Source organism: Rhamphochromis longiceps, linkage group LG5, assembly GCF_057381845.1.
Source record: "Rhamphochromis longiceps isolate RC_006_pf linkage group LG5, R_longiceps_female_GT1.1, whole genome shotgun sequence".
Lineage (NCBI taxonomy): Eukaryota > Metazoa > Chordata > Actinopteri > Cichliformes > Cichlidae > Rhamphochromis > Rhamphochromis longiceps.
Genome location: NC_140561.1, coordinates 39324075 through 39341208, shown reverse-complemented (window position 1 = coordinate 39341208; position 17134 = coordinate 39324075). Strand labels below are relative to the sequence as shown.

General features: G+C 39.1%; 3 protein-coding genes across 3 annotated transcripts; all 3 read left to right on the top strand.

The window, feature by feature from the left end:
* The first annotated feature begins 943 nt into the window (after window positions 1-943).
* Window positions 944-2327, top strand: LOC146670622 (odorant receptor 131-2-like). Its single transcript, XM_085408086.1, has 2 exons — window positions 944-1099; window positions 1542-2327. Exons 1-2 carry the CDS (start codon window positions 944-946, stop codon window positions 2325-2327), a joined length of 942 nt encoding a protein of 313 aa, XP_085264212.1.
* Window positions 2328-7935: 5608 nt separating this feature from the next.
* On the top strand, window positions 7936-9021 carry LOC146670621 (odorant receptor 131-2-like). Its single transcript, XM_085408085.1, has 2 exons — window positions 7936-8091; window positions 8224-9021. The coding sequence occupies exons 1-2, from the start codon at window positions 7936-7938 to the stop codon at window positions 9019-9021; spliced, it is 954 nt and encodes a 317-aa protein (XP_085264211.1).
* A 5316-nt stretch (window positions 9022-14337) lies between these two features.
* LOC146670620 (odorant receptor 131-2-like) lies at window positions 14338-15521 on the top strand. The gene is made up of 2 exons (XM_085408084.1): window positions 14338-14490; window positions 14739-15521. Exons 1-2 carry the CDS (start codon window positions 14338-14340, stop codon window positions 15519-15521), a joined length of 936 nt encoding a protein of 311 aa, XP_085264210.1.
* The last annotated feature ends 1613 nt before the right edge of the window (window positions 15522-17134 follow it).

Genomic DNA, 17134 nt, shown 5'->3' with positions numbered 1-17134 from the left:
ACTAGAAATGTAAGTGAACTCTATGCTGACAACCTTTCCAAAAGCTGCCTTTGGTTACATGCATGAGGAGAAAGAATTAGTTTTGGCTGTAGAGAAGTCCTTCCTTTAAATAAATAGTTACTGATGCAAGAACTGATTTCCCTCATTTAAATCAAATACACAAAGTTGTAGTGCATGTAAGATTACAATTTCAAACACAATGAACATAAATGTATACAGTTTAACCCTGCTTTTAAAAATGTTACAGGTTAAAATATGTCTTGCCGTTAAATTAGAAAAGTTCATTTTGTGTAACAGAATTTACATTTCTACAATAAAAGTGATAAAATTCTGGTGTTCATAACATATCTCACAATATTTTATAGTCCTTTGTGTGAATGATGTAAATGACTCCCCTGCTTGTTAAACCTTTTCGCCATTTGTCCGGTCTTTTATTTCACCCTTCAGCTTTTCTGCAGTAATCCCAGGTTTTTACTTTACATGATGGTCAATGACATGTTTCGTGTGACCGTGTGGATGTTTGTCATCAGCTACACAATCACAAAAATCCCGGCCTGTTGTATTCTCCTCCTGCTTGTTCTCTTCATGTTGGCTTTGAAGAGAGTAAGAATTTATCTAATGTATAATTTAGAATTATTTTTAAAAATTCTCAGATCTCATTGGGCTTTGGATAAACTGTGCACACATGTATCATAGATCAACCCCCACCCGCCACCGTCCATGTGTACTCACTCTGTATAAAAAGGCTGCTGCAATACCACAATCACATTAGGATCAAAATCCATTCAAGGTCAGTACTGTCATGCTTCACTTCACACTTCTTTTATTGGAAATGAAAAAAGAACCACCACAGAACTGTTCACAATGTAACACTGATCATATTTGCTGTACTTTGCACCGTTGACTGTTTTTTGCCCCTGAAACAGGTTCTTTGGATGCTGATATGAATTTGACACAAGTTGACAGCAATGCAACAATAACTTTGAATTACTGGAACACATTTGTCAAAGCTGTTGGCAAGAATGTGACCGTTGTTGTGTTGGGCATCACCATAAACTACATTAATGCCACCATGATCCACACATTCAACAAGTATCATGTGTGTAAAGTAGGCCTGCTACTCTACTTTACCTGTCAAAGAGTTGTCATATTTTGTTATCTTTATTATTTTTTTATTTTAAGTTGATTTTTTTTTTTGTTTCCAGCTCATGTTCCTTTGGTTCGAAGGCTGAGCTTGTCTGCTGTACAAGAATATCATTTAGAAATGCTTGCTTTTGATGTAGACCTTATTACTTTCAATGTTAGCTTATTTTTGGATATTATTTGGGTGTCTCTCTACTAACTCAATAATTCACCTCTATGTGATTTATTGTTTCTGTGAAGCAATACTTAAATCTAATTTTAATATGTACATGTTTTTACAGTAACGCTGTCTGAAAAAATGTCTTTTTAAATCAACTGTTGTTTTAACATCTGCCTTTCTTTAACCTTACTCTAAAGATATATTCAAAACTAATAATTAATTATGTCATTTAAATCAGATCTTCAGGTTGAACCCTCGCTACATCCTGTTCATCCACTTGGTGTTAAACGATATCATCCAACTGTCAACCAGCATTTCCCTCTTCATCTTCTCGTACGCATTCCACACCATCCACGTCTCCCTCTGTTTGTTACTCATCTTGCCGGCGATCTTTACCACACAAAACACTCCTCTTAATATAGCTTTTATGGCAGCAGAGTGTTGTGTTTCTGTCTGCATCCCTCTTCGATACAGCTACATATGTACAGTCAAAAGAACATATATTGTAATTGGAATAATCTGGGCAATAAGTTCACTTTCCATTTTGCCAGATCTGTTCATTCTCTTGGCCGTTGAGTCTTCACAGTTCTTACAGTCGAGAGTGGTCTGCAACAGAGATTCTGTGTTTCGGAGCAGCTATAGTGTAAAGAAGAGGGATGCATCCCACACACTGTTTCTGGTGCTAGTTTCGGTCACACTGTTGTACACTTACTGCCAAATTTTGTTTGTGGCTAGATGTGCTGATTCAGATACTAAAAAAGCAAGAAACACCATCCTGATTCATGGGTTTCAGGTGCTGTTGTGCACAACGGTTTATGTGCAACCTCCGTTAATCAAACTCCTGGTATACTTTTTTCCTGAAGGGCTAAGTGACATAAACTTTGCCACTTTTGTTATTAACCAAGTTCTCCCTCGCTTAGGAAGTCCTATAATCTATGGATTACGTGACAAGACTTTCAGAAAGTTCTTGAAAAGGCATTTGTGTGCAGTGAACAACCTTCCAAAGATAATACGGTCGTCATAAAACAGCAATACATATCCAACTCATATACTGATTTTAGATGGGAACATATTTTCAGCATGTCATTTTGTATAACCTCTGCTGTTTTCATAGCTGAACTACATTAAAATATTTAGTGTAAATATAATGTTGTTTAACACAATCAAGGAGGAAGTTGAAAGATTATAAACTCTGCACAAAAGCTTATATGCAATATTATAATTCATTTAAAAGTTTTTAATCAGATAACAGGTCTGTGCATGATGTGTGACATATATTTGGGTGTCCTTGGTCACTGCTGGGTCAGGCCTTGGGTAGCACTAGAGACATGGCACTCATTTCTGAATTGACATTTTTTAGAGAATTTTATTTAAAATGTGGTTTTCCCTCTTTTTACCTCCACACCTGAACTGAGGCTTATTGATGGTACTTCTTTTGGCTCTTCAGATTTTTTTATTCTTAAATAAATTTATTACCAAAAAAGTTTTGTGTAAAAAGAAATACTAATGTAATCAAAATTATGATTATTTATATGTCTTACGATATATGACAACAAACATGGAGCAAGAAAAAAAGGAGGTGAAAAAAAGAAAGAAAAGCAGCTTCAGCTCCTGGGCAGGAACCGGCTCCAACCAGGGCTGGGCTGGGACAAAAAATCGGCCCACCAGGTATTATAGGAAAAGCCATAAAGCCTTGAATGAAAGCAAACACTGTTGTAACAGGGATGTACACTGTCTTGTTGGTATATATGTATGATTTCTATACATTTTCCATCAGATATTATAGATACAGATATTATAAGATTCAGATAATTATGTCTAGATAAAAATGTCTAGCTTTATTTATTACAGCTAGACATTTTAAATGAGAATAAGAAAGAAAAGTATTTCTTTGTGACCCCTTTCCTGTTAATGCCCTACCTGCTAGACCCGCCCTGCACAGTTACCAGCTGTCAGCTCCTTAGAAAAGGATCCAGGTGTTATTTGTCTTACAAACTTCCCTTCAACATTCATGTCACCTAAAAGGTAAACCTGTTTCTCCATCACCTGCAAACGTAACATTTTACGGTAGGTGAGAAATCATCAACATGTTACGTTTTCGGCCACCCAACACGTTCCTAAATCACGACATCGGAAAAATGAGGAAATATGAGAACCGTTTGGACTCAATCTACACATGTTTGCTCTTTTTCTTAAAATCACTTGGGAAAACACTATTTAACGTCATTAAAGTGCTGGTTAATGTTAGGAATAAGTTTAGGGTTACGGATAAGGTTAGGTTTAGGGCTGGATCGTCTATTACCGCGGGACCGTCATTACACTGGATTTCATCCATAACCCGGTGTTGTGCCAAAAAGCGATTGTCTGCCCAAAACTAATTTCCAATGTTTCTGTGTATTTTTTATGTGTAATATCTTTATGTATGTTCGTAAATAGACTTCGGTGAACAGGGTTTAAAAAGGGGTTATAAAGAGAATTTAAAAAATATCCATTTTTCAAGTATCTTTACAACTCTGTGTTACTGTAATACATTATAACCAATCCGGTCCTTTATCCCTACTATTGTAATATTTGCTGCCATTTCTGCTGTCCTCTTGGCCAACTTACTCTTACAAAAGACATTTTTAATGTTAATGAGATTTTTTTTTAACTGCATAAATAAAGGTTATATAAAAGTCACTGCCAAAAACTGATTGCAGCTTCTACCTTGTAGCCCAACAAGTTACTTATAGCAGTTTAAATACGAGCAATCAGTTTTTGGCAGACAATCATTTTTTCACACAACACCGGCACATACCATAAGAACGCGAACGGTCACCTTTTGCGTTTCTCAGGACGTGACAAAACGTCGGGACATTATGCCTCGGGAGTGAGAACGGGCTGGTTCAGCTCTGATGATTCAGTAAGGACATCTTCTGGTTTCATCTTCATGTTTCCCTCTCACCAGGATATCCAAACCGACATCATGACCAGCAGCTTTACAGCTGTGGCTCCAGCAAACATCAGCTGATACTAGAAATTAATATTAAATAAATTCTAACAACAGCTGATCAAGCTTAAACGTGCTGCTGTTGTTTACCGCGACATCCGCTGGTTTCCTCTTTGTGGGAGATAAACAAACAAGAGAGAAAAGCTGATCATTGATCAGTTTCATGACTAGAGTAGCAACAGGAGAGAGAGGGGAGAGAATGAGAGAAGAAGAGGAAGCTGACAGCATAAAGACAGAATAACTCCAGCTTTGTGTCTTTTTTTCCATTCTAGCTGAAATACGGGACAAATCGCGTTCCTTTGCGGCTCAATATGAAACGCATAATATTTTCTCTGAATACGGAACAATTCCATTTTTTACCGGACGTTTGGCATCTCTACTAACTAACCTTATGAATAAAATAAAGTTCACTATCAGTAACATCATAGCACCCACCCAGCTGTATAGAAACTCCGTCATGCTAGCTAGTACGCAGTACGAGTTATTGTAACTGACTGTAAAAAGTCAGCACAGCGAAAATAAACTCCACCTAAACTTGGTTTATATCTGACCCAGATAGACTGCAGGTCATAACTTCTTACATTTCGGGCAGTATGTTCAAAGCTTGTCCACTCTGCGCTGTGATATTTTACACCACTACATCTGACACTTCCTTACATCACTGAGCTTAGCGATGTAAGGCACTAATGTAGCTGCTAGGAAACTTGTTCTTGAGCTAATCTGAAGACTACACAAAGTTTGGAAGTCTGTAGCGATTGACTGCAGAAAGTTGGTGACCTCTGTACTACGGCCTACCACCTCATGACTTATTTGCTGTTGTTTCACATGACTTCCAGTTTTAACACTACTAATAGTCGATTATGAAGTATTTCATAGCGAGAAAATTTCATGACTGGATTAAATGAATGACTGGGTTAAATGCGTTAAAGATTTTAATCACACTAATCATAATGGCGTGTTAACACATTCTTGAAAGGGCCCCTTAGTTCCAGTGAAAGGAACCTTTCATGGTTCAGCATACCAAGACGTTTGGACAATTTCCTGCTCCCAGCTTTGTGGGAACAGTTTGAAGATTTAAAAGTTTGAAGGTGGAACAGTTTGAAGACTCTAAAGAGCTTGAAAACAAAAGCTGGACATCTTTAAGTTGCTTGAAGACGGTTCAACTCTCATCCGAGAAGCTTCTTCATAGACATAGATGGCTTGTAAGTCCTCTGTGAACAACCATCTTTGAACAGAGGCGATGGCTTACGACACAAACTGTCTGCCATCTATAATCTAGTTTTGAGATCCCTTCCCAGACGCTGTAATGCCCACTCACATCCTGGGCCTTTTGACCTCAGGAAATCACATGATAGGGTGGGGCCAGGTTTCCCAGTCCAGACACTTTTCTTTCTAAGTTCTTTAGACTACCATTACCTGGATGACTGAGAACCTTCACAGACAACAGTTTGAATACATCTTTTTGTTCCAACATGACTGCAGACCAGTGTACAAAGCAAGCTCCATGAGGACATATAAGAGGGAGTTTGGCCCTGACCTGACCGAGTCTTGACCTCAACCTAAAGAACACCTTTGGGATGAATTAGAGCAGTCACCGCTCCAATTCTTCTCATCCAACATCTGTGTCTGACCTCACAAATGCACTTCTGGAAGAAAGATCTAAAATTCCCATAAACACTCCTAAACCTGTGGAAAGCCTTCCCAGTAGTGTTGAGGATGTTTTGCTGCAAAGGGTGGGCTGACATCATGTTAAACTCTGTGGATTAGGAATGGGATGTCACTCAAGCTCATATGCATGTGACAAGTGCAGACAAGGGAATACATTTGGCAACATAGTGTAAGTCAAAGGAGGCATTTGGTACTTTGCTGTGTGGTTATGTCTGTTGGTGTTAAGGTTAGGCTAATTTGCTCGTGATTTTTCTTTTGTTTCTTTTTCTTTTGCCCCATTTTGAGAATTTTCCATTGATGCTTTATAATACATTCTATTTAAGTATTTGTTCTATATAAATAATTCAGATCTTTTGTAATGTATTTTAAAGAGTTCAGTGACTGAGTGAGTGCTAATGAGGGCTATAAGGGCTCTGAAACTGAAGCCAAATTGACACCTTCCCATATCACACATTTCTCCCACCAGGATAAAAAGTATAAAGAGGAAATATTTTTAACTGTCAATAAATGAAAATGTCTTTTTGTCTTCTTGTTTTTTTTTTTCATGTTAGATATATTTTTTTAGTGATATAACAGGGGTTGGTATTAGTTTACAGAACAGAAATGTTTTTTAAAAAAAGATGCCAAAGTTTAACCAATGAGGAGAAACAGTATCAGTGACATCATTTCTAACCTTTAACAGGAGTCATGCATCAAACTCCTTAATATAAAGACAAATTATTTCCACATCAGTTTCCTAACTGGTCAAAGTGGAGACTGAAGTGGTCTGTCTAAGGTAGGAAAGTTTTTTGTCTTTGTCGCTGCTATCAGTTCATTATAGTGCAGTATTTAGGATTCTTTAATGCATAAAGCTTGAGCAAAGCAGCTCATTTGTAACTAGTATTTTTTAGCTTATTAATTAAGCATACAGTGGGTAAGGACTGAACATGTCACTAATTTAAGTAAATATATTTCTAAAGGTGCTATTGACATGAATTTCCCACCAGATGTCAGTCACAACCCACCCAATCCACACAAGCAAAGGAATCAAACCATAGATGTCCATAAATTATGTGTAATAATTAAAAATGACACAGGGAAAAATAATTGAAAACGCTTACTGAAATGTATTTCATCCTTCATACAAAAGCCTTTGTTGGTGACGACGGCTTCAAGACGCCTCCTGTAATGGAGAAACTAGTCGCATGCATTGCTCACGTCTGATTTTGGCCCAGTTTTTTCCACACAGTCTTCAAATCCTGAAGGTTGTGTGACCCCTTCTATGTACTCTGAGCTTGAGTTCTTTCCAGAGTTTCAGTTGGAGACTGGCTGGGCCACTCTACAACTTTTATTTTCTTTCTCTGAAACAGTTGAGCGTTTCCTAGCTGTGTATTTAGGATCATTGTTTTGCTTCAAGTAAAATGAATGTTGTGCTTTACATCACTGCATCCAACCCTTCGCATTGCACTTGAAGGTGTAAGGTTTGGATGCAGTTGCTCAGTCATAGAAATCCACTGCATGAAGCTCTCTACACACTGTTTTTGAGCTAATCTGAATGCCACATGAGGTCTGTAGCAGCCGACTGTGCAGAAGGTTAGTGACCTTTGCTCACTCAGCATCGCTCACTAAGCACCTCAGCACCCCCGGATGCCTCTCTGTAATTTTACATGACTTTTTGGCTGAGTTGCTGTTATTCCCAGTCACTTCCACTTTGTTATAACACCACTAACAGTTGATTGTGGAATATTTAGTACTGAGGAAATTTCACCAATGGGTTTGTTGCACAGGTGGCATCTTATCATGGTACCAAGCTGGAATTTACTGAGCTCCTGAAAGCAACCCATTGATTTACAAATGTTGGTAGAAGCAGACGGCATGCCTAGATGCTTGATTTTATACACCTGTGGCCATGGAACATCTGAATTCAATTATTTGGATGGATGAATGTGTGTGACTTACTTTTACTCTTTTGTAAGGATCCCGAAAAAGCATCTCTATGAATTCCTCATCTTATGCCCTCAATGCGTCGAGCAGTCTGAAATATCGCGATTCGCCAAGTGTAGCCGTGGCCAAAAATGTCATCGTTCTGGCTCTCGGCTTTACCATCAACTATATTAACGGTACACTGATACACACCTTCAGAAAACACCAGGTCAGTATTTATTGTTATTGTTGTTTTTATTTAATTATCATTATTGAAAAAATATACCTAAATATTGCTAACACAAAAAAAATATATGTATTAAAGTAATAAAAGTGAGATGAGGTGTTTCATGTCTTTCAGATATTTTATTTGAATCCTCGTTACATCCTGTTCATCCACCTGGTGGTGAATGACATGATCCAGCTCACTTCTTCAATTAGTCTATTTGTTTTCACTTATATCTTTTATCAAATTAATGTTGCATTCTGTTGCTTCCTTATCACTTTGGCTATCTTCACCACCTTCAATACTCCAATAAATTTAGCTCTCATGGCACTAGAGTGCTACATTGCTATTTGTTTACCACTGCAACACGCTGAGTACTGCACCACCAAAAGAACATACGTGGCTATAGGTTGGATCTGGGCCATGAGTGCAGTCTCAGCTATGTCCGACATCGTTATTATTCTGGCAACAGAGCCAGTGGAGTTATTTTATTCCACAATACAATGTGAGAGAGATAACTTATTCCGGCATCCAATCATTGTAAAAAAGAAAGAGGTTTCATATTTAATTTTCCTAATTGTAGTTTTGCTCACCTTCATGTACACATACTTCAGGATATTTTTTGCTGCTAACAAAGCTAAATCAGCCAAGCGAGAGTCGAAGAAGGCGAGAAACACAATCCTGCTCCACGGCTTTCAGCTTCTGTTGTCTATGCTAACCTATATAGCAACTGCATTAATGCAGGCTCTGGTGCGCTGGTTCCCTAAACAGCCTCTAATAGTTGTTTTTATTTCCTATATCATAATCTACATTGTTCCCAGGTTTGTTAGCCCTATTGTGTATGGGTTACGAGACAAGACATTTAAACAGTATTTAAAAAAGTATCTGTTGTGTACCATGAAAATGGGTAACGAGACCGATTTTAGATTGTAATATTCTTGATCTAGCAGAGGGCAGCTAGAAAGGTGTATTGGTAAAAAACATTAATTAATCATCAGGTTAACTAGATTTCATCCTCTGGACATGCATTGGGTGCACATTGTGTTCCAGAAAAAAACCCAAATATTAGTTGATATGTTGGATTTTTAAATGCTCAGACATAGGTATCACCATCAGTCTTGAAAATCACACATTACCCTTCCTCTTATTAGTCGAGTTGTATAGAATCTGAATTAAGTAAAAAAAAATTTTTTTAAAAAAGCAACAAAAAAAAGAAAGAAAAAAACGTTACTGTTACTAGTGATAATGTACTGTTTTAACTCTTTGGCAAATATTTGTCCACTTTAAAAAAAGAGCATCCTCCTTCAGTTCTAAGGTTTTATGTATCAAAACATGATATGTAAGTAACAGGCGATACTAAAACTAATGCTGATGTCAGCAGTGGTAATATGGAAATCCCCCAAAATCTCATCTGCATTGTTTTTGTTCTTCTTGTGTTGATGTCAGCATTATCTATATTGTAGTTCATAATGTAGTATAGTTTAGTGTCATTATGAATCATATAATGGTGTATTAAAAAATGTTTTGAAAAGCTCAAAGAAAGTTCCTTTGTCTCACAATGCCTAATATACTGCTTTAAAGTTTGGAGATGATCCAGTGGAAACTAGTGTTTTCCTAATTGTGTGACTGTGTGATGTTTGATCTCTGACCTTGAAGCAGATACTAAAAGGTGTATTTTATATCTTTACCCATTTGATTGGAGCATAACTGGCTTAAATCTTTGGTTTCTATAAGCTTTAAATACTTAAGATACACACATGCAGTGTGTGATTTTGCGAAACATTATGCAGTCATTGAGAAGTTGTAGGGCGTTGTATTGGAAAAATAAAATGTGTGATGAACACCTCTCTTCATTTCCTTTCATATGATGTAGCACTTGATTACATACTCCCTCCCTTTTGGGGAAAGAGTAATCTGGCCTTTAGCAGGTCTTTAAAATAAGCAAATGCAATCTGACATGAAAACAGCATGACATATTGTTGTTAGTTGTTGTTTTTTATTATGCCAATATGCAGAAGCAGTGTGTAAAAAATAAATAAATACATGCTTACTGATGTATTATTGTAGGTTCTTTACTTTACAGCATAAAATGCCTTGATGCAATTTTGGTTGTCTTTTGCAACTATATAAATAACATTTTATTGAATTGACAAAATGCTGCTAAATATATTTGTTTATATAAAAACAGACAAAGCAACGACACCTCAAGCTGCTTTTTATTACAAGATTGCAACCCTACAATAAAACAGAGAAAAATCACCAACAAATAGATGGCAGCCTGTTAGCAACCACCTGGTGACACTGGGAAGGAAGAACTCCCTTTAAACAAAACCTCCAGCAGATTCAGGGAGGGGCAGCCATCTACTACGACCAGTAGATGGCTGATGTCAGATTGCATTTGCTTATTTTAAAGACCTGCTAAAGGCCAGATTACTCTTTCCCCAAAAGGGAGGGAGTATGTAATCAAGTGCTACATCATATGAAAGGAAATGAAGAGAGGTGGCAGGAGGAGCAGGAGACAGGACTAAAAACACACTGGAAAAGAGACAAAAATTAACAAAGAATGATTAAATATACAGTGGTATAAAAACAAACCATGAATTGCAGCTGGCTCCTAGCCTTTGCATCCTGACCCTCCCCCCACATCACTCAAACAGGTGCTGCGCGGTGACCTGCCCCTCCTTTTTAATTACCCTATAGTGATTACGGTTCTCAGTACATCACTATAGAAATAGGACCTGCAGGAGCAGGTGTGTTAGCCAGAGATTTGTGGTTGGGGCTATTGTCTGCCTCTCAATTTTATCTGCACTTTATAGGCCTTTTCCACTTGTACCTGCTTATTTTAGCTTGGCTTGACTACGTTTTTAGTGCTTTCCATTAGGTGATAGTTCCTGGTACCAGGTAATTACTCCGTCAGGGTTCCAAGCAAAATGTGATGTCAACCGACTGTATGCCACCAATCGGCTAGTGGTGGCACTCAATGAGTCATAACGGTGTCTCCTTCACAAAAATCCAAACCGCTATTTTTAAAACCATTGGTGCAGCCATTAAGGGAAATGTCTGCACAGAAAACAACATGCCATACACCGAGCAGCAGGTATACCATCACCTCGACATCCTCCTTTGTTGTGGCATTTGTATTGCGTACAAATGATGTCACAGACTTTCAGCCACATTGCTATAACAACACCACACGTATTAAGTGGTACACGATTGTAATAGATGAGTTGAGTCACTTTGAGTGAAGCCAAATACGTACTAGTGGAAGAGAGCTAAAGACACAGTTTGGAGGGGGGAGGTTTGGATGATCAGCAGTCACATGCTCATGTTATCTGTCTCTAAATAAATAGCACTGTAGTTTACACACACACACTCATGCTTTAAAACTAATATACACAGACACAACACATGCGCCAACATATCATGTCAAACGCTGACAATAGCGGTGGAGTCTAAGACCCAAGCTGTCATATAAACACAGATGAACAGGTGCACACAGACACAAACATGCATTCCCACTCCCATATACACAAACAAATACTCGACACTCACCCGATGTGGAGACAGACACAAATAGACACTGTACACACATTCACACTCCCCAAACATACTCTATGTCCCAGGCCCTGGTACCCCAGCCCCCAGAGGGGCAAATCATACCCAGACCCGGGAGATGTAACCTTTCTCTCTGGAGTGGAGGAAAGCAGACCGCCTCCTTATCTGCAGTAGCAGGGAGACCCCGCATCCCAGACCCCAATCGGACGGCCAGCACCTCCTCCCAGCCCCGACGGTTAACAGAACGGGGGTGAGTGGAGGCCCAAACCTCCCTCCGCCCGCTCATACATAGTTTTGCTGCATGCTGTTCTAAAGTGCATTTAAAACACAGGAGGGCATGGTGCTTCCTGCCAGAGAGCAGCACGGCTCCTCCTGAAAAGCCTCAGTGTCTATATGCATTTAAAATTGAGGATAGGGCACCAGCGCCAGAGGTTGGTTTGAATACACAGACCATCCTCTGGACGCTGTATAACGTGCCCACCCCCAAGTCTCTATATGTATGTGTTATGAGAGTGTGAGTAATGTGGATGTCTAGGTTGCGGAATAAAATTTAGGCACAGGCAGCCAGAAGGGGACAGAGGGGGAGTGGCTCCCCTGCACCCTGGTCACACACCTGCACCCCAAGCAGGTGTCTCACCTGCTTGAGGTGCAGTTGTGTGTGTGGGTGTGGTGGAGCGGGAAGAAGGAGGCAGCTGAGGATGGGGAGGGAAGAAAGGGAGGGGCAAGTGGCCCCTCCCTGGGGCCAGCTCCCCCGCTGACCCCAGGAGGTACCCCAACACTCTGGAACCCACCAGGGCAATGTGGCCTAGGCCCATCCAGACCGGGGCCCACAGCAGCAGCACCACCCCGCCCCACAGAGTCCGGGGCAGCCCACCCGACCCCACCGCAGAGAAAACTGCACCCACCTCATCATCCAATCTTCTCCCAGACTGCACAAGACAATAGACACCCAGTTTGAGTCATTCTCCACTTCTCCAATATCTCTCCCCTAAAGATATTGGAGTGAGCTCCTGTAGAGAGGAGACCTCCTGCAAAGATGTGCTTGGACTTCTGAGTTGTGAACACGCAAATCAGTCCATGCATGATTGCATGGCTCCGCCCATCAAAAAGTCTGTGCATGCGCGAATATATATTTTGCCCAACGTTCATTATTGGACTGACAATTGTCGGTTGGAAAATTTTTATATATCGTCCAACCCTAGTGTTAACCACAGGGTGCCTAGGTTATGTAACAATGTAGTTTGTTGTTGTTTTGGTTTAAGTGAAAATGTTTTATATGTGTGTGTTCATGTGTTGTATATGAGCGTAGACTTGTATATAGTTAATCATGTATGGATCATTTAATGTCAAATTCTGAATATTGATCTGTAAGTAATGAAATTTGAGATAAGGGGGTAGGAACAGGAAAAATGTAATCCTACTCCTTTTCGAGCACACACATTGTATAGACATAGATATATACATGAAACTTCATTTTTTATATATTTTGTTTTTTCTTTTTTCCCTTGTTATTTCAGTTATATTTGCATGTTCTAAAGAAAATCTATCTATGTTTTGTCATACTGATGTAAAAGACAAAAAATAATGGGTATTAACACCCTTAATGAGCAGGCCTTTTGAATGGAGTCCTTTAATGCACGCACATGGCCTAGGGCCCTGATACACATATAATACAAAGAGCTGTTTCAGGTTAGCAGGAGAGCTGGGGTTAGTGGATGTTGTAGCCTAAATGCTGACAATATCCTCTGACTTTTCAAACTTTAAACAAAGACGCTAGACCATGTGTTGGTGTCATGTCAACCTAAGGAGATGGACCATAAGACAAAGCATGATATTGACACATTTGCAGTGATTCTTGTCTCTTCTTCGTGAGCTAGCAAAAGTGCCTAATACACACGTGCATGCACTAACGGGTACGAGCACTCCTGGGGGAGGGGATATCTCCCTCTCTCTCACACAGAGACACACCTGACGCCATTTGCATATAACCACTATTATAAATTATCAATCACTGGCAAGTGCTACAAGACAGAAGTCAACCATAACCAGGTGAGCACCTATTCTTTGGTGGGTGGGGTTGTTTATAAAAACTATTTATATATTCTTTGAGATTTGTATTGTATTGAATCATTTAGTGTAGTATATTTTATTTTATGTGATCAGCTATATAATAACTCTGATTGTAACACAACCAGGCGCAATTATCAACTATGATTTAAGTTACTACTTTGAATGAGAATGCTACTATTATCCAGCTTGTTGTGACTAAGTTAATGTTATAGGTCAAACTTGGAGTTTTTTCTTTAATGAAAATGTCTTATTGCAGTTCACACTTAACTAAAGCAGAGTTTAGTGCAGAAAAGCATAGTTTGTTGTAAACTGGAGCAGAAAGGTTTTTGAACTTTATAAAATTGATGAGAATAAATAATTTATGGTGGATTACATTGCAGAAAATGCATTTTCTGAAATGTAAATTATTGGCTTAAGCAAAATGAATTACTTTTGATGCTTGGATATGGTGTTTTATGGTTGGTGTAATAGTGTTGCAGAATATTTAAGATTTCTAAGATTATTATTGATCAGATAAGGAATGCTCATAGATATCAAAACTTTGCCGTGTTTTTAAAGTTAACACCGTCTGTGTTACAACCTGCCATAACAATCAATGATGTCTACAGGTTTTTTGGCCAACTCATGAACCTTTCAAATGCTGCCATGAATTTGACAACAGTTACGTATCGGGACCCGTTAAACATAGCTATTGTCAAGAATGTGATAACTGTGGTCCTCTGTATCGCCATCATCTATGTCAACGGCACCTTGCTGCACACATTCAAAAAACATGAGGTCTGTATCCTGCTCATAAATTTTGCATCTATTTATTACATCCATTTAGAACTAGATACTAGACGACAGAATGTGATATATTCTGCACGGTGAACATTCCATCGCGCAAAGAGACGTTGGAGTGACGTCTTTTAAGTGATTTTTTGGACGTCCTAGTTTGGTCACTGAAGCAGTTGTTTTTTATCCACCGTTCAATGTTTAGTGGGATAATTCATCTTTCATGTTCTAAATCCTGTCCTTCTCTTCAGGTTTTCAACACAAATCCTCGTTACATCCTGTACATTCATCTGGTAATCAATGATATCCTCCTGCTCATCATGTTCACCCTCCTTCAAGTTCTCAGTTATGCCATTTTCACTCTTCAAGTGTTCTTCTGTATTATTTTGCTAGTGATTGCTGTCATTTCCAGCCTTAACACTCCAATGACCCTCGCTGTGATGGCAGTAGAGTGTTATGTTGCCATATGCTTCCCTCTCCAGCACTCACAGATCTGTACAGTCAAAAATGTAACCGTTGTGATCACAGTGATATGGATGCTAAGTTCACTTTCAATTCTCCCAGATTTATTCACCATCTTGGCCACAGAATCCAGAGATTTCTTTCATTCAAGAGTCTTCTGCCTTTTGAAAACAACCTTCAGACCTCCTGAGCTAGAAAAGAAGAGAGATATATCCAACACTGTATTTCTGGTTATTGTTTGGCTCATCCTTGTCTACACATATTTCAGAATCCTTTTCGCTGCACAGGCAGCTGCTGCAAACGCCAGGAAAGCAAGAAACACTGTACTGCTGCACGGCTTCCAGCTGCTGCTGTGCATGCTCACCTACATGCATGATTTGCTGCTGAATGGTTTGATAGCCTTGTTTCCAAGTGGAGCACTGACTATTCGCTACACAGTCTCAATACTAATACATGTTCTGCCTCGAATCATCAGTCCAGTTGTTTATGGGATACGAGATAAGATGTTCAGAAAGTACCTGAAAAAATACTTGTTTCATACAAAAAATGCTAATGCTTTTGTACACAGGTAACCCAGACAAGACAGACATTGTTGGCGTTACACATTTATCAATTTCTCTTAATTTTATTACCATTTTCTTTTAGATACAGACTAAGTAGAAGTAATGGGAGTAGTGAAATTCACTTTATGTTTCTCATATCATCCTGACTTACAATTTTTTTGATCTTTCTAAACTCTCATTCACAGTGAAACAGTGTTCTGTTAGTCTCTGCATTTTGAAGCTGTAGGCAGAAATACTGTAACTTCCTGTTTGTATCACAAAGGAGAAAACTGCAGTAACCTAACCTACAGCAAATAAAAACATATTTTCATGAGTTTTCAGAATTTGGTGTTATTGGATTCATTTTAGGTGCTCAGTGTTTAGTGTAATATGTTCCAAAGTAACATGCTACTTCATTGACAGTCCGTTTTTCCATAAAGAATTACTGTGCTAAATTGAAAAATGGTATAGCAGTTTATTCATGCAGGCCCATATGACAGAGAATGTGCATCTTCTTTTTGTTTTCATATTTTCATTTATATGTAATTGTGTTGTGGTTTGCAGTGTTTTGTGTTGTTTTACTTAAAATTTGTTTAAAAGGAAAAAGCTGAAAATTTGAATAGCTAAAAGTTGAACTGCGAATAGTTGGTTTTTGTAATATATGATTTATTTATTACATTTTATGTGGAGAGAATAAATAAAAGTAGATTTAAGGTGGACCCTAGAGACAAAGCACGTACAAACTCCAAAACATGTACAAAACACAACAGAAGTGCTCCAGGATGCAGGCGAAGTGTTGAGCTTTTGTTACCTAGTGGCTACACAAGCCAGCAAGTACCAACGACCGGATCGCAAGTTCGATTCCTGCCTGGGGCGTCTGTATCCAGTAAGGGTCCTAAGGCTAGACCCCCTATGCTAAGCAAGCCTACCGCAGACATGAGCAAGACAGATAAATATGAAGGCATGCCGGCTCGGACGTCGCCCGGATCAACAAGGTACCGCGCCAGGTGTTGAGGAACCAGGGCACCCTGACGAAAAGTGGGCTACTGGAACAAGAAGGCATCGGTGGGCAAGAGATGAAAACAGGGCGTTGTTGGAATGCTACTACGCAAGTAACCCCGGCGGAAGGGGCTACATGAATAGGATGCGGGACCTATGGATTCTTCGATATCCAACATCCACAATGACGGCGAAACAACTAGTAGCTCAGTGTTCCAACATTCGAAAGAAGGGACTGCTCTCACAGCATATATATATATATATATATATATATATATATATATATATATATATATACATATATATATATATATGTTGTGTTATTACGTGAAGTACCCTCAGAAGGTCTGCTAGATGATGTAAATGCAGCACTACGGACGATACCTACAACCACGATTACCGACACTAACAAGCTGATCTACAATACGGCAGCAGTGATCAGTGAGATGCTTGGATACAAGTTGAACAGCCACAAGGGGCAGTACCCTCCATGGAGAAGGAGGCTAGAGGACAAGATCAAAGTAGCACGGAGGGAAGTTAGCCAACTAACGGAGTTGCAGAAAGGTGCGACAAAGAAGGTGCATAAGAAATACAGCAAGCTGTCCATACCTGAGGCCTTGGAAACTGCCAAGCAAAGACTCACA